The sequence below is a fragment of the Condylura cristata genome, unplaced genomic scaffold, assembly GCF_000260355.1.
Source record: "Condylura cristata isolate star-nosed mole 26May11 unplaced genomic scaffold, ConCri1.0 scaffold00033, whole genome shotgun sequence".
In the NCBI taxonomy this organism is placed as follows: Eukaryota; Metazoa; Chordata; class Mammalia; order Eulipotyphla; family Talpidae; genus Condylura; species Condylura cristata.
In genome coordinates, this window is record NW_004567134.1 from 4,094,213 (window position 1) to 4,112,870 (window position 18,658).

Consider the following 18,658-nt stretch of genomic DNA (forward strand, 5'->3'; position numbering starts at 1 on the left):
GAGCTTGTTAAACTTGAATTAAAAGGTGTGGGTGGGGTGGAAATAAAGGTTAATTATCTTACCAACAACAACAAAAAAATCAGCTACAGCAAAATTAAGCTCAGTTTCAATCCCAGATACTGGTTATATTATCACCCTTCTTGAAGGCAAAACACTTACAGTGATTGCTGAAAACCTGAAGTGAAAATTACAGCTTTGCCACTCAACAGTCATTTGCTAATCTCTCATGTGGGGCCCTAGTCACCCACCATCCCCAGCAAGGGAAATGTCTCTGCAGCGCAGGACAAAACTATCACTATTTTCCTATATCTTTATAAAATAATTTAAAGTTTTATGTTCATTTTTAAACAACTCCACACACAGTCTAGCTGTGCTGGCTTTTTAATTTTTTCTTCTCTTACTAATTTTTTGATGCTATAGTCCCAAATATGCAGTATAGTATGATTTGAATACACTGTGCCTCAGTTCTCTTCTATTTGAGTTATTATTATCAGAAATTCAACCATTGTATAGTCACTTTGTTGCATCCTACAGTTACTATAAAAATTCAAAAACCTCAGGGAAGGATAACTGGGACTGCACTATGGATACTTTAGAATTAGGGGCAGATTCATCTGTGTGCCCAACCACAACAAATTTAAATGATCTTGAAAGGTAACCTTAAAAATAGAAAAAAATTCACAAGAGGTAAAATAGAAAACAGTTCTCAAAAGGTAAAATTCAAACTGGGAAGACAACAATGGTAGAAAAGAGGAGAAATCCCACTTCTGTTTTAGCTCTGTGGTAATGGGGCTTCAGTGGGGAGCTCGGTGCTCAGAACACCTCAAAGTGGAGGCTCCAACACCCCATACCCTAGGGATTTGGGTGCTGGCCAAGAGATGAGTAGAACATAAATATAGTGCATACAATAGTGAAGAAATCTTTTAATACCTTACCTACTTTCAAATTTACAAAGAATTTACAAATTTCCTTGGTCCTCACTATAACACTAAAGAGTGAGGATCATGATTTCACTTTACAAATGAGGTTGAAGACTTAAGGTACTGTCCAAGATGCCCCAACTGCTCAGCTAAGAACCGAAATCACCTAAAGTGTCCCCTGTCCTAGAGTCTTTTCCCCACACCTGACAGAGTTTGTTCTTAAAAATGTTTCCCAAATGTCCAGGTCAAAGCTTTGATGTAAATGGTCCTTCCCTTGTAAGGGTAGGGAGAAACTGGGAGTGCATTTCAGAATCAGGATGTGTATTGGAGATCCCCTGTCTCACTGCCCCCCTAGCGTGGGTGCAGCCCACTCTGAGGATCAGCCATTCAGCTCTACACACTTGTGTTTCCAGACACAGACAGAGCCATAGCAAAGCCATAGAGGGCACACGTGGGGCGAGAGACTGCCCGGGGACCCACAATAAATAAACTTAGTAAAAGCAGTTGCTATGTAGACACAACTTTAAGACACATTCTCTCAAGCCATGTCCTCCCCTCACATCATGGTGACTTCTGAAAGCTTTCTGCTTTGGAAGCCTAGAGCATCCATGATTACTGAACAGGGGAAGGGGAGATCTGTCTTCCTCTAAGAGCTCTTTCCTGAGCTAATGCATAGAGTCTGTAGTAACCAAGCATGAGCACCTGGCCTATTCAATTGAACCAAGATATTTGCCTGTGAAAGCTACCCTCACCACCCCGGCCCTTACTGGGTTCCTTGCGCTGCCCATGGAGCTCCTGCTGACATAATAAACAGAGCAGCCCTATTAAATCTCACCATTCCTACATAGCAGAATGTGAGCTTACACTGTTCTGGTTTCCTTCCTCCTCCTAAGAAAGCCAAGGTCAAGCAAACTTGTGAGATAACCTTGAAAGGATCACAGACACTCTCCTCAGAAAACGGTGCTGTAGAGACATGAGGGGGTGCAGTGTTTCATTTTAATTGAGCACAGGAGTTATAAGCAATGAGTCACTAGTCTGTATGGAAAGATTTGTTGAAGAGTGATTTTTACAGTTTACAGTTCCCCAAGGTGTGGTTTCTACAAGGAAAAAAATGTTGGGGTGGGAGGAGTTCACAGCATGTGCACAAATGCTCTGGAGTTTTACAAAACGGACGAGAGAAGTTAGTTCTCTCTGACCCTAGTCTGGCTATCTGAGCTGGAACAGTAAGACAGGAAAATAGCAATAGATCCCCCATTAGCAAAGAGGTGCCACAGGGGAAAGGAGGGATGGTAACCTCCTGAGGAGTCCACCTCCCACTGCAACGGTTATCCCTCTCATATCCCACCACTCCCCTAAGGATCTTCCATGGCTCCCCATTTCCTAAGGATAAAGCCCAAATTCTACAGCAAACCTTTCCAGATCCTGCACCATCTGGCCATCACCACATTCACCACTTCATCGCTGGCTACTCCCCGCTCTGTCCCACCCCATCATTTACCCCGTGCTAATGTGCTGTATCTTTTGCTGTTTTGTAGTTCATGAGCTATACTTTTCATCCCCTGCCTGGGGAAAACCCTGGCTTATTTTTCAAAGCCAAGATCAAATGTCACCATGGCATCACCTCGTACAGAAAATATTAATCCCACTCTCCTCAGTGTCTCCAATCACATCTATAGTCTCGTTTGCCACTTCTGCCCCTAAATTTTAGGTTTTTTACCTAAGTTGTCTAGGAACAGGAACTATGGAGTGATCTAGAGTTGGGCTCATTGTATGATGGCATGAATAGGGCAGCCCAAGGCCAAACCCTTGGTGGACTGGGTTTCTCTTCTTCCTCTAGCCTTGCTTCTCTGAAACCCATCCTTCCATCCATGAAGGGATCTGCCACTTGTCAGTCGTGTTTGCTTAGCCTCTGACCAGAAATGACTCTCTTGTCTCCTTTTCATGCTATTCACCAAATTATATTTATATCATAAGATGAATATTGCATCTGCAGATGGATTGTGTGGTTTCTGCAAATCTCCTGGAAATATTCACCCAAATTGCCGGCTTGTCCCTCAGGCTTTCATTAAGATCCTTGAGTAGACTACACACACCAAAGAGCTGAAATCCAATAAGCTAAAGGAATGAAGCTTTAGAGGGAACTTGAGAGAGGCAGGGAGCACACCAGTAGCAAGACCTAGGGACTCTGTCAAACATGGCACCTGCTTTGTTTGCAGCTGAAGGACACTGGTCTTCTCAATAGTGGCTTATAATGTGTCCTGAGAACAAAGCAGTCGAAGGTCAGAAAAGGGTGCACCTCTGTGTACTCACCCCTCCAAGACGGGCATCTTCTTCTACCTAAGGTAGAGCAGTGGAAGCCCCTGCCCCTCAGCTTCCTCAGTAGCATCACTCCACCTGTCCTCTGTCTGCCGATGTGCTCACACTTTCTTACAATGAAGGCTTCTCAGACACGTGAAGACCACTGTGGAACCTTCATGTGACTCCTCCCTTTTCTGGGTTTCTGTCCACATTTCTCAACATGTGGTTTCCATCAATCTGGATATTCTACATGCAGCTTCCTCTCAAAATGTGGTAGCCCACTGTGGTCCAGTAGTTGTCCTGAAGGTTATTCTGCACACACAACCCAAGAAGGGCTTGGAGTTCTTAGAGCTCAGTGTTGCCCCAAATTCCAGGATCATTTTCTACATGTTGATAATAATTCCATTTAGTTTCAACTTCAGAGTGTTTGGTAACAGCTTTTTCATCATTTGTTTTATCTTCCCAAAAGAGTGTCACCCAAGGGACATGGGTTAGACTCAGTGTAGATGGAGGAGGCAGAGGAAGGCTCAATCTAAGTAATTCTTGGCACACACATCTGTGGCTTATATTTTTAGCTGCAACTTGCCAATGGCCTCCGCCTTCTGAGCCAGCTTGTAAAATGGATTGTAAATTCCTAAAGGGCTGAAAGCTTCCAGTCTTAATCTATTTGCATCCCAGCTTTAAATGTTCATCCCAGCATTAAATGCTTATATCACAATCATCACTGTGTCTGACTTCAATCTCTCAATGTCACTTGAATCCTTTTGCCTCTCATCACTTCTACTGCCACCGCCCCCTGCTCCCAACTTCATCTCCCCCAGCTCTGCTGGGTTCCCTGCTGACCCTCCTTTTATTTCATAGCCACTGTGCAGCTTTAAAGATTCATACTTTAAAGATCATATTGCTCCCCTCCTTAAAACCTGCATAATGTAAAGGATTTACCCAGTTTTTCTATACCAGACTCACTGCTTGCAGAGTAGTCCCTGTGCCTCACAAGCACATGCATTAAAGTAAAGCATTAAGTGATAGCTGAGGAGTGGCCTATTAAAAAGCAGAGCCTCGCCATCCTGGGTCACCTGTACTGAGAAGCCTTTCTAGGTAGCCCCAGGTAGAAATGACCTCTCATGTCTTTGTGTCCCAGTCTGCTTTGAAAAGACACTTCAGGTGACACCTGTTCATTTTTTGCAATTTTTTAGCATGATTCTCACCCTCTTTTAGAATTGAAGCCCCTTGTGGTCAGGCTGGTGTGGTATCTTTAGACAAATCCTGAACAACTGCCTGAGCATAAGCCTCCCTAACCAACCAAATAAATGAAGGACTCATGACTCCAGTAACTCACCAAGGAGACTAAATTGAATGCTGTTTTCTCCATCAATTGGTGCTGACATGTTGAAGTTCTTAAGGGCCTTCAACGTGGAGGGACTGCCACTGCTACACGGACCCTCCCTGTGCCTAACTAAAGGTTCTCTCTCATATGAGCAAGAGAGCCTGTCTGAAGGGACAATTTGCAGGCCTGCAACTCAGCCATGTGGGACTTCAATGCTGTTCCTAAAATACCATACTGCCCCTACCTACCCCTGAAAGCAGAAGCCACTTCTAGAAAAATAAACCCAGCCCTAGTCTGTTCCTAGCAGTGTTCTGAAGAACTCTGACCTGTGTTCATCAGCCATTCTCGGTCATCCATCTTTGTACACCCTTCAACATCCTCCCCTCTATGGGGGCACCTCACCGATGCCCACTCTGCCTCCACGCTTATCTGGAGACCAAGTCTGTCTCTTGCTCTTGGATGAGTGGTGAGGGAGAAGAGGTCAGGGCTGAGAGCACATCACAAAGGGAAGATTAGGATGTGGACTACACTCTCTATTGCAATGTATCCAAGACCTTGAAATGCACATGAAGACCTTGAAATGCACATGAATTACCTGTGGGTCTTGTCCAAATGCAAGACTGAGCAGGATTGAAAAGGACCCAATTTTCTCTTTTTCTAACTAGTTCCTATGATATGTTGAAACCACTGGTCCAGAGACCACATTTGATAGCAACTATCCCAATAAAAGATGGCAGTACCGCCAAGCCACTTGTGAGAAAAACAGCAAGTCACTATGCTGGTAATTTTCTTAACACTTGAGATGGACAGTTAGAAAATAGATGTGTGATCTTGAGTAAATACTATTTTAAAGGCATATTGACAGCCTGACATAAAAGGTCTTATGAACTTACACTTAACATATAACCCTATACTTTAATTTCCCCACATTGATGAATGCTTGTGATATCATTTAGAACAAAAACATTATGGAAATGCCGATCATAACCTGTGGCATTTTTCTTGTCTTTTTTCTTTGTAGGAGATGTCAGTGAAAAAAAGGGTCCAGAATGATTACTAACCTATGACTCCCAACAGTATGACAGGTATCAGTATACTTTTTTAATTTTCTTTGTGTGTCTCGAGTTTTGTTCCACTTAAAGAGAAATACAGGGTTCCTAAAAGAGGTGAGAATCTTAACAATTATTTCCAAACCAACAAGTGTCATTTATTTCAAATACATCTGTGAATACATCCCTGAAAATGTTCCTGACTTCAGAAACTCTGAGATGCATCATCATCACAAATATGACACAGAGAAAATGACTATTTCAGTGAAAGGCTAGTTTTTAGCCATCCTAAGATCACCTTTGAAGCTGTTTACATTATTTACATGCAACAATGTAATAAACAATTCTGCATATTTAGAGACCATCAAGTAAAGCTATTTTCTCAAAAATGGGCTGTCTAGTCCATTCGGCAATATAGTCAAATCACAAAAGGTAAAATGAGCTGGAGAAACTCTTAGCAAGAGACAAAGGGGAGACAGAATGACCCCTGAGGAATGACCCCTGAGGACCCCTGAGGAATTTGCATTAACACAAATTCCTCCTACAACTCACAGGACAGTGGTTGCAAAGCAGATTGGGAGTAAGGAAAAGCAATATACAAAACTGGAGAACTCAGGTTCTCTCTAAAGAAAAGAAACCATTCCTCCACTCTAAGTAATCACTGACAAAATTTGAATATACAAGGGAAGTTGGAAATCCAGATTTAAAGTGAAATGCCCACATTTGTAAATGTTAGCATTTACTTTGATATTCCTGATAACTTACAGGAAATCTAAAGTCCAAGGACTAGTGAAAATATCTCTGCTGACCGTAATCAACCCATGACTGTCAGTTGACAACTTCATCCCTCTTACCTTGCAGCCAAGCACCAGGCACACTGACCTTTAATAAGCCATTAGCAACCTCCTTACCTAGTGACAAACTAAATGTATAGGACAAGAACCCTTTTCCTAGTAGATCTAAGAAACTGAAGCAACTGAATGTTGCCTCTCATCTTTCTGGAATGTTTTGAACTTTCCTGTAACTGTAACATTACATCTCCCAGAATCACTGTCCTGCCAGTCTACCCACCTGCGCTTGGCCCCTCATGCAGCAAATCCAGAAAGGGCAAACCAGAGTGAATCTCACCTGTAAGAAGTTAGGGTTTCAGAATTACATCTCATCTTCTCCTCATCTCACTCACTTAAAGGCCCCACTCCCATTGCTGTTTCACTGTGACCTCAGCCAGAACTCCTCCCCATGTAACTCTGACTCCTACAGCATAAAACTGCCCATTCTGTGGGAAATTGGGACAGCTATTGCCTCCATGTTTATGGGTGGGAATCTCAACCAGAGGTGTGATGGCATATCTTTGCAGCTGCAGGTGTGTGTGAGCACACAGATGTCAGACAGCATGTATCCATGCTGCACAAGTGTCATTCTCTGATGAAGGATAATGTGGGAGCTCACACTGTAGGGTCTCACTCTATACTCCAGGATAATTTACACACTTGAAAACATCCCCCCAAAGATAGAATCTCAAAGAACATATCCTCCTGAGTCATATGAAAATGCAAAACTTGGGATGACAGTGGGAATATTTTGGGTTTTGCTTGTTATAAGTTTGGTTCTAGATAGAACATAGAAGTGACCATCCATGCCAGGTTTCTATAGAGCAGGGTCAACCACTTCTTTTTTTTGTAAAGGACCAGTAAAATATCTGCCTTTGTGAACTGCTCAGCTGGCCACTGTAATAGAGTCCAAGGTTCCAAACCATCTTGCTGTTGAGAAGAGTCTGCAAGGCCTAGTTGGCTCAGCTTCAGGGCTGAGCCTAGGCTCTTGGCTCAATCCAGGGCAGTTCTAGACTGACTCAGCCCAGCCCTCAGCCCATCCTGTGGAAGCCCAGAGGGTACCTTGCAGAATGTGCTGGGACCACAGGTGGCTTCCAGTGGAAGACAGGTTTTGCTTCCTAGCATTTGCTTCATAATGGAGAAACTAATACTAATTCTGTTTTCAAAAGAAATCTACTCCATACTCACATGTGCTCAGTGCATATTAATAGGTTCAGCTGAGAAAATCATTACTTTAGATTCCCTTATTTGTGGATGAAATAAGACAGTCTCCCTTTTCCCTCTCTCTTTTGCCATTATCTAGAGCTCCATGTTTATTTTAAGAAATCTAAAGAGAGACCATAATATACTTATAAGCCATCAAAGCCAAGTGCTTGCTTTAGGAGCATAATTTAAAGAGCAAATGTGCATATTTTCTTCTTTGAAAAACATAATAAGAAATATTACTGTTATGCAATACAGGAAATCAATTAAGCTTTATCAAAAGAAAGCCATTTTTTTTAATGAACAGGAGTAAGAACATTGAATCTATTTTCCTAAAGCCGACCAGACCAGTGCTTTCAAATTAAAGAGTCACGTGGTTGGTATGCAGGCTCCTTCAGCCACCATGCTTATTAAATTTACATATTTTGCATTAACCCAAATGGAAAATTGTTATTTTCTGAAGTTATTTAATATCAGCTGCAGTGGATTCAGGTCTTGCCAAGATGTCCTCATTGCTTTACTTCACCTAATTGGATATTAAGACTATATGAAATCACTCATTGAAAAATACAGAGCCTTAAGAAGGGAAAGTATGAAAGTGACTTAATAATGATATTTTATTAGACTGGAATTAAACACTGCTTCCTAACTAATCTGAGGGGAATTCTGCTAATGTTTATGGCATTCTAATGAGCTCTGTTTTGCATGAAACTATGATTCACATCATAGGGGAGTTTGTTCTAAGATATGAATACCTAGAAGCGTAAATACCAGGTTAGGGGCTTTGGGCCTCAACTGAGAAGGAATCTAAAGATTCAGATCCCCCTAATGTGCCTGACCCATGGTAGTACTAAACCTGGGTTGGCCACATTAGTGGATGACATAGGACATAGTCAGCAAAGATGTTTTCATAGAATTTGGGCCCCATCCTTTGAAACCACACTGTTATGAGTTGATCCATGTGAATAACATACTCCTCATTTGGTTATTTAACCTGCATCTCTTCTTTGTGACACACTTGTTCACTTAACTTCCTATTGTGAGCGTTTTTCTTTCTCCGGGCATTATTATTGTCTCCTAGAGCCTAGGGAAGGGATGTTTGCAAGGATATGACAGGAGATTTCAGTAGCTGCCCCACTGTTTGCACTCACAGATCATCAGTTTGCATTAGTTCCTAATGAATATGTGGTTTCTGCCCTTGCTGTTTACGTGACCCAAGAGTTAGTTTTATGTGCCACCACCACCTGCCAGTGCTCACCCCCAACCAAAAAGTTCCAGGCTCATGTCTTACCTGTCTTGGCATGTGCATTTCCTTTTAAGTCTCAGAATGTAAGGTTTACATAAGTCATTCCACACAAGGTGTGGCACATCAGGACACAACAGAGACAACCACTTTGAGGGGTACCTAGCACATAGTAGGCCCTCACTGACTTCATTGTGAGAAAACAGCCCTAGAATTACTGAACAATAGTGGGGAAAATAAACAGAAATAAATGAGTGTGTGATGTTTTTTGGGAGTCTGATTTCAGGTGAGCTTTAATTCTTACAGTAGAGGTTAGCTGTTTCCACAATTCATGTTTTCTCTTTAATGTTACCTTCAGAGTTAGCACCCTATTTAGGATTCCCTAAAGAATTTTTTGTATAGTTTAAGGCCTTTTGTTTTTCTAAAATGTAGGAGACAAGAAATATCTTTGTTATTTTTTATTATTTTAGGGAAAGATAGCTTGAGTGTAGTAATCCACACATAATATTAAAAGGCAAATTCATGCAAAAGGAAATAGATACTTGTTTTAGATTTTATTGAAGTTACACTGGCTTAAAGAATTATGTAGGTTTAAAAATATATAATATGAAATATATGCCTTAAAAATGTATATAGAGGGCCCTCCCTGGTGGCACGGCGGTAAAGCATAGCACTAAGAAGCCAAAGCCACTTTAGCATGAGTTCAATCCCCACCCTGCTCCTGAGGGCATCACATGTCGTGGCAGACCTCTCCTGACCAACCCGCTGCTCCCCTCAGCAGTGTACTTCGTCAGTCGGCCTGTTCTGCTCCCCACTGTCTCTGGTAAATCCTCTCACTGCCCCTGCACCTCTGGCCTGTACCCCAGTTCTATATGCATAAATAAATAAACCTTTAAAAAAACCTGGCTAAAAAAGTATATAGCACTAAAAACAGCATCTGTATATACTCCATTATCCTAACCACCAAAAAAGGCTAGTTTCCATCCTTCACCATTCAACTAATCCTTTTTACCCAAATTACCCACCTCAAACCTCCTACCTTTCTGTTCACTGCATTTGTTCTTATAATCTAAGATTTTGATATTGTTTGTTTTGTTTCTTTCTCTTCCTATTATAAATGAGATTATAGAGAATTTATCTTTCTCAGGGTAGATAATTTTTAATATAATCTCTTCCTTTTTGCAATCCCTGATAAAATAAACATATTAAAACATTTGCTGGTATTCATATCACTTAATTTTTTTATATAACAGATTTTTTTAAAGATTTATTTATGTATACATACAGAGCTGGGGTACAGGCCAGAGGTGTAGGGGCAGTGAGAAGCTTCACCAGAGACAGAGTGGGGAGCAAAACAGGCAGATCCACAGGTACACTGCTGAGGGGGGCAGCGGGTGGGTCAGGAGAGGTCTGCCACGCCATGTGGACACCTCTGGGGCTGGGGATCAAACTCACACTGAGGCCTCTGAGACTAGCTTGCAGTGCTGCATCCTAACCTGTTGTGCCACCAGGGAAGGACCCATATTACTTCAATTGTAATAAGCATAAGTTCCTATTCCAGTCAAGCAGGGCCTTCTAGATGCCCACATTGATCAGCATGCTGGACACAAAGCCATGTAACCACCAGGTAGAAAGTGGTAGCAGTAAAAGGGAGGGAGGAGAAGAAACAACTCTCTACTGCTACCAATAAGAATTTTTTAAAAAATCTCTAGCTTCCCATAACTATCTTCTTTCTAATTGTACAATATCAAATTGTACTTCCATTGTTGTTTTCCTCCTACTCTCCCTTTAATCCATGCTTTAAAATATTTTTCCTAGAAAATTGTTTTTACTATAAGTAATAAAGTTTTGCCTATAGTAATCAAAGATGTAAATGATATAATATTTTGATGAACAGGATGACATGACCAATATTTCCATACTATAGAAAATATCTCTGTATTTTTCAAAAACTAGGAACCTTCTATATATTTTCCATAATATTTTCCATTGAAGTGACATAGACTGTGTCATATTGTTGTATAACTTCCCTTGGGCCTTTTCAAACTTTTTAAACTGCTCATAGTCTCCCCTGATACTATTTTTATAGATTTCACTCAAATTTAGAGACATTTGCATGAGAAAATTCTGAATATTCCATACTCTAATTTTTCAACTCTAAGTGGGAATTATACTGTATTATTTAGCTAAATAGAACTATAAATGAAGCCATCAGAATACCAATTACTGTTGACACTACCTTTAATCAAAAAAAAAAAGTCTTTCAGCATTATGAAATCACTCTTCAAAGATTAAGGCTATGTAAATGAATATAAAATAATCTGTCATACTCAGTAATGCATGATGAAAATATTCATGAGAAATTCAATCATTTAATATTGTGCTCAAAGTAGATAAAGAAATCATTGGGATAAATCATTAGTAAATTCTGAGGTTTTCAACAGAAAATTTTAATTAAATTTAGCATTATTAGAGCATCAAAGATACTAGATTCTAGGTATAATAACATAGTTGAGAAATAATCCTTCACACTCCAAAAATCAGTTTTTAAACACCTCACTACATGTTTTTTAACACCTTAAAAATACTTAACAAAGGTTAAAAATAAGAAGGAATCTCAGACACCCCCTGGTCCAACACCCTCAAATTATGGACAGAAAAGCTGAGCCCATGAAATGATAATGCAATAATGGACATGCAGCAACCTGCCTCACAGATGTGTTGGTTGTTCTTGTATTATTCTTCCTATAACTTATGCCTTAAGATTCCCTTTACTCTGATTGCTTTTGCAAAGGATTTAATGATATATTAGTTATGAAAACTCTTTGGTATCATAAAGGATCAGTTAGTAAACTAATGCTCTCTGCTGCAACAAGGTGAATCTTCAAATTAGTGACTTCATACAATGAAATTTTATTTCAGCTCTTGTTAAGTCCAGTGCCACATGCTTGGTTAATGGGGTCATTCCCTTGGTCATCAAGGATCGGGGCTCCTTCCTTCTTCTGAGCCTGCTCACCTCTCAAACTACAGAATTTTTGCCATACAAAATAAAAAGGGAGGAAAACTTAGAAAATCTTCACAGATATATTTATGGGCAGGTCTAAAAGTGATGTCTGTTGCCTTCATTGGTCCACTGGCTAGGACCCAGCCATATAACCATATCTTGTGTAAGGGCTACTGGGAAATGCAGTCTAGCTATGTGCCCAGAAGTAGGATGGGCACAATTTTTGATTATGAATCTGTGACACAATGGGCTATACAGGGCATGATAATATTATGGAAGTAAGTGTAGTCAGGATGGACTTGGTCAGTTTGTGGTGGAGGACACCACTGAAAATCTACGACTAAAGTTTCAGGGATCCATTTGCTGCTAGCTGCCTCCACAACACATCTGACTACATTGGTCCCTTCTTTCCAAACAAGGGTTCCCTAAAGCTCCATTGCATGTGGCTTTTACCCACTTTGCTCTCTTAGAATAACTCAAGGATTTTTACCAGGTCTTGGGTTAGCCTAGTCTCTATTATTGGGCAGAGATAGTTGTATATATGGTTGATTTCCTCTCTTTCAAACTCCATGGCGTATTTAATTATTAGAGGCCTCTGTAGGGTTCCAAATATCCAAATGTCCAACCTCTATAGGGTTCCAAATGTCCAAGTTTAAGAATATGCTGTGCTGCCTGATAATTATTCCATGAGCCACAAAGAAGTTGAAGAAAGGCCTTTGAACTCCACACATGTGCTGGCCAAGAGGACACGAATTACATTAGTTGGAGTGGGTACTCCTAGATCTGGAAGAGGCTGGCCCAGTCTAGTGATAATTGTACCAAACATACTTTCTAATCAGTCTTCTCCAACTCTTTCTGGCTAAGGGTCTACTCTACTGGCACCCTTATAACTTTGCATTACTGCCTTCAACTTAATTGTTCACATCCTACCACCTGGGCATCCCATCACATGGCCAGAACCCCCCTACAGTATACCATTAACAGTACTAGTTTAGGAAGCCAGCCTGTTATCCTGGCAAAAGGAAACATCTGAATGCTCCCATCCAATGTTATTCCATCCCAAATTATAAGCAGCCACCTTAATCCTGAGGACAGGAGTTGCTAAGTCTGAAAACAAGGAATGCTCTCACCTGAATAAAAACTACCTGCCTTCCATCAGGAAGCTTTCCCCTAGCATGAGGGAAGCTGCTGATTGGGTGCCTTGACTTCACACTGGAAAATGGCACTTGCAGGGACTGTGTTTTAATTTTTTTTATAGCTATCCAAATAGCCTTGACCAAACCAGGCACAAGAGGTTCCTGTTAGCCCCAAATATTCCCTAAATTTTACAACTCAGAGCCTACTGTACATTGGCCTATTGAACTAGTCACTTGCCTCTGAAACTAGGCCCAGATGTCTACCCATCCATCTACCATGCACAGCCCTAGCGATGGTCAGAAGAACAAGGGTAAAGTGGAGAGCAAGGTCAAACAATTCATGGCATCACCCAGTGTGGGCTACCCGAGGTAGGATCACAGATTGTGTCAGCATTATCCACTGACATAAAGAAGAGCAAACCCTTCCCTTCTAAGCCTTTAAAGGAGGAGAAATGACTCTGAAGCTCATCTCTACTGCTAATTACTTTGCTTATGTTGTGTCTGCTTCACTTGCTTTAAATAAAAGCCTACACAGCATGCCATCCAAATATAGGTCCCCAGCAGTTCAGAAAGAAGACTGTCTGGGACTTATGGTGACAGGACATTTCAAATCCCTAACAAATGGGTTCTGTCTTTTCAAAACCTACATATCAACATTAACAGTAAAGAAAAAATAAATGAGGTCTGTTGGGGGTACAGGAAGTTTCCAATAGTGTTTCTTCCCTTGCTGGAAAGCAATTGTAATCAATATCCATTGTAAGAATTCACTTAGTCTTATATCCCAATGGAGTCATATTGCAGATTTGCTTATGTGCATTATGATTTTAAAAGATGAACAATGCTTTGTAAATTTCACCATCTATTACAAATAATGTCCACATTATCATGGCACCCTGGCTAAAATTTCAAACATTACTGGTGAGTTTTGATCAAATTAGTTAGTCACTTATTCCTGCCAACTTTGGCTGTGTCCTTACCCACCTTAGTGGGCATTGATTCAATCAGACTGTTATTCCTGGAGTCAGCTACACTGATTGATGGGGAGCAGATGATACAGTTACTCCAGGCCCAAGGTCAGAGTAAGAGCACTTTGAGGAGGGGATCATGACAAATTCACTCCTTCATTGTTGCCAATGGTAGGGTTTCCCAACCTCAACCAGTACTGACATTAGAGGTGGAAAGTTCTATATTGGGGGAGAAGGGGTATCCTGTGCATTATCACACCCTTGAACTGTACCCACCACATATCAATAGTGCACATATATACATCCTTAAAGTTGTGGCCTCCAAAACTGCCTCAAGAAATTGCCAGCTGTCCCCAAGGAGGCAAAAAACCTGAACAAGAACCACCAACCTAGATGACCCTAGAGGTACCTGTGTTAGCCCTCAATGTCTTTATCCCTTTTAGCCAGTGTGTGGGTACATTGACGAACCCTCAGGTGGAGGTAATGAGCAGGACTGGGATTCCTCTACCAGAGCATCTTCCTCACTTTGGCAGCTTCCCTCCTCCTTCCTCCTTTTCTCATCTTTCCAGGCAAACATTTCCCTAGAATTAAGGCAGATATAGACAAAGCAGCCCAGGAAGTAAACAGCCCATTCTGACTGGGATAGCAAGTTCACATTATTTTGCAACACCTTGCTCTTAACCTGCTATATTTTCCTAAATAAACACAACAGTGAGATTAGATGAGGGATGTGCCATGTTTAGGTTGGACACCACTTTGGCACTGCCATGTTGGTTGTTCCGTTACCCCTGCAGAAGCTGTCAGCTGGAGACATATGCCAGACAAGCAGATTAATTGCTAACAGTACAATACTCTGTCTTCTTTGGATTGTTAGTTGGTCAGAAAATACCTCAGGCCAGACTTTCATAAAGCTGGAAATATTTGAATCTTAAGCTGTGACTTTTTTTTTTTTAAACAAAGCATGCCTTTTAAGTTTCCAAGCATCTATGTTCTCAAACAGCATTGTTCCATAAGCAAAACAGACAAGTCTGTTCATTTGGACATGATTTCCTTCCTATATGTCTATATATATAAAGAAGTTTGCCTTTTGACTGCATTACTTTTTGAAGAAATTTTACTTCCTGTTCCTAAGGAAACAGGTCAATCTCTCTCAAAGTAATATTCTTGCTAAGAAATGGTGCATTATGATTCCATGGCATTTCTCATTTGCCAGGTTGGCCCATTTGAAGGTTGATTCTTGGCACAGCATGGCCCTTTGACTGAGTTTGTGAGCATGGGCAAATGATGTACTTCTCTAGGCTACCATTGCCTCACCTACAGAATGTAGTATGGAGTTATGAGAATGGCTTCTCATTTTACTTTCTGCCACATTGGGTGTCATCTAGCTCCCAGCTGAAGTTTCATTATCTGTGAAATGTAGTTAATAGCAGAATCTCCTTCGTGGTGTTGTGTAATAAGTAAATAAAACACAGTATGCACCAATGCTGCCACGTAGTAGGCCTTCAGTAAGTGCTGGTTGTCGATATCTTAGACTCAAAATGAAATGATCCTTCCAGATGAGCAGGTAAGAGGTCCATCAACTTGTCCTTACCTTGGTAGTTTTGTGTTTTGTTTGCTTCTCCCCCCCACCCCAAACCACCCCCCCCCCACTGCATTCTTGGCTGATTGGAGCAGAGCCCATACCACCATAAACTCTAACTTTTTGAAAAATCATCAACAGCCAATGTGGGAAATAGAATCACTGTGTGTACAGCTGTCTCTTGTTTGTTAAGTTTACTGGAAGGGGGTGGAGGGGGAAGGGCCTAATTAGAAAAACAGCTCTTAATATTTGAGGTATAGAGTGAAAATGTCAAAACTCAAAAATACTGAGATTGAGCAATAAATCCTTGGTGTATACCAAAAACATGTTTCCCATTAAAATATCATGAGATGAACACTCAGAAGACCTCCCTCCAGCCCTTCCCCGATATGGGTGATTAAACAAAACTGTGACCTCCTTGGGTTTTAAATTCTTTATATTGATGTCTTTTCATTCTTTTGCCTGCGGTGAGCATCTAAGCTGTTTGGTGTTGACGTCGCATAAAAATGTCCAGGTGTGGTATGGTCGGCTGACCAACTGGGTTTGGATCCTAAATCTGTCGTTCACTCACTGTGTGACCTAAAGCAGATTATTGACCACCCTGTGTTCCAGTCCCCTTATCCCCAAAGTGAGGATAACAATTCTATCTCCCAGAATGATTGTGAATATTAAATATAAAGTGCTAATGCAGGAGCCTGGTGTGCAGTAAGAATCCATTAAATTGTACATCACTTTTGTTATTTTGTTGTTTGTACTAGAGAGGGAAACCTTTAAAAATGAAATTGTAATCAGAAATCTTGGTGTTTGGGTTTTTCCAGATTTACCTATTAATCATTTAGGAAAGACATTAAAAGCATTTCCTTTTAATTCCCATAAGCAACAATCCATCAGAGGTCACTCTTGGGTACATCCGACTCCTGAAGAGGAAGTTTTTACCTCCATAAATATTAAATCCCACACATATAATAAGTTCTGTCTAGTTCCTATGGAGTAGAGGTGTCTCAAGTATCCATGATGAATTCCATACAGATCTTGATAAAATGCAGGTTCTGATTCATCAATGCTATATTCAAAGTGGTGTTGATGCTATAGGTCCCTAAGTCAGAATCTAGGCTTCATATATATATAGAAACCACTGAGTGAGGATGGACTGGGGCTTGGAGTCACACCTGGCCCTTAGGGCAGCTTGAAAGGTGATTCTCTGCCTTCTCCCACAGCCCCAACTCCTCCAGTTCCATTGTAAACAATCAAAATGCTTAAACTAAAAGCAGAAAGGTATGAAAAAGATATGAGCAACCCAGCCAACTTCTCTTTATTTTCCTGAGCTCTAAAAACATCATAGAACTGATTGCAGCCAGCAGTTTGACCCATCTGCTGTGCTAAATTAACTTCCACAAGACACTTAGATAGGAAACAATTTAATTTTTCTATTTCTGCTGCTGGGGCAGGACCTGTGAAGTGCAGATGTTCAGCCAGACCATCCCTGGGGAACTGCTGAACCGAGGCAACTGTCAAACCACTATACCCCAGTAGAAAAAATTGCTTTTGGGGTGAGCTAGTAGTATTCTGAAGACCTGAAATATCTCCAGAGTGCTTATCCTCAAGCATTCCTCCCCTATTTAAAAAACTCATTTCTGCTGTCACAACACAAAGTAAAGTGTAAATAACTGACAGAAATTGGACAAAAGGAAAACCATACACTCCAAATTTAAAACCAAACACTCCAAATTTAAATGCTTCCCCCAGTTGAAAAAAAAATACATGCATTGATCCTCATCACTTATGTTCAGATAAAAACATTGAAAATGATAATGATATTCTATAAAAGCCCAGAATGGGCAACCTGGAGGCCTAAATGTGTTTGTCTACTTTGTTCACACCTGAGTGTAATTTATTGAAATGATATGTATATTTACCTTCAAGTAAGAAGATGCCAACTTGTATAAAGTTGATCTGATTCCCCAAGCCACCTTTTTTTTTTATTTAAGAATTATTAATCTCAAGAGTTTGTTCTCAGTCTACCAATGATGCCCTGTGTTAGTTTCCAGAGTTCATAGAAGTTTACATGTATCTCCTATTTTGGGAATGGGTATTTCAAGTTTGGGAACATAAAATGGGCTTGATTTTACAAACTACCTTATGTGTTGCTTTTTTTTCCAAAATGTGGGCTCAGACTGGCAACAAGAGTAAACATTCTGATGTGAACTTTCATACAGAGAAATCTAATCCTGGCAGTAAACATCTGTTCCCTTTTATGTGCATTTGTGGCTCTTTAATAGGAATGTTTGTGTAACAGCTGTAGCTTTTCTAATATCCTAAATGGAATCTCTGGGGTCTTTAGAGTAATTACCTCAAAGTTTGAGTCATGCGACCTGAGGATCCTCTGATTAAATCCGGAATGAATTATGGAAAACCAAGTGGTCGTTCCTGGGGAGGATTCCATTGTGTCTTCTGGAAAGTACAGTGCCAGCCTTTGAGGCCTCTGGTCAGTGCTTAGACAGGCAGCTTGTTGACTAGACATTGGCCTTCGTCACCGCCATATTTTCATGGAGTTTCCACCATGCTCTTTGCACCTGGCTGTTGTTTTCTGTTTTAACATTCTGTAAACTAAACTTGCAAGTGGATGAATGTGCAGTTCACCTAATGATTCCAAATGCATACTTTTCAAACTTTTAAATGTTTTTAACTTATTATCAAGAGATTGCTGTTGTAGTTTCTAGTTTCAGAATAATTATTGAAGGTTTCTATACCTACGATGATTGTTTTTCATCTGGATAGAAAGTGCCTAATGGAACATACAGGAAAACTGGAGAAGTGGGAACAGCCAGATAAGGAAAAGATTTGTTTTTCTCTTAGTAGTTCCCTCACTTAATTGACTGTGAATCCCTGCCAGTGAAATAAGAGAAACCCCCTGTGATAGGAAACTTAATTTCACTGCAAAAAAAGGACTGAGAAAGCTACTCTCAACAAAAGAGACACTTAATAGACAGGTGTTCAGTAAGAGAAACCAAAACTACATAGCAATGGACGGCAACTACCCTACAAGAGGATATTCTGAGGACAATTTCGTGTAACTAGACAGAGAGTGAGCATTATAGTCTCAG

At 40.6% G+C, this 18,658-nt stretch overlaps 1 protein-coding gene across 1 annotated transcript in view; it reads left to right on the top strand.

Annotated features, from left to right (window-relative positions):
• Positions 1–18,658, top strand: part of THRB (thyroid hormone receptor, beta) — a 301,254-nt gene that overhangs the window by 206,382 nt on the left and 76,214 nt on the right. Inside the window, exon 3 of the mRNA XM_004692279.2 lies at positions 5,567–5,630. Within this exon, the coding sequence (XP_004692336.1) occupies positions 5,609–5,630 (22 nt within the window). The 5' untranslated portion in view covers positions 5,567–5,608. The remainder of the gene's footprint in view (positions 1–5,566; positions 5,631–18,658) is intronic.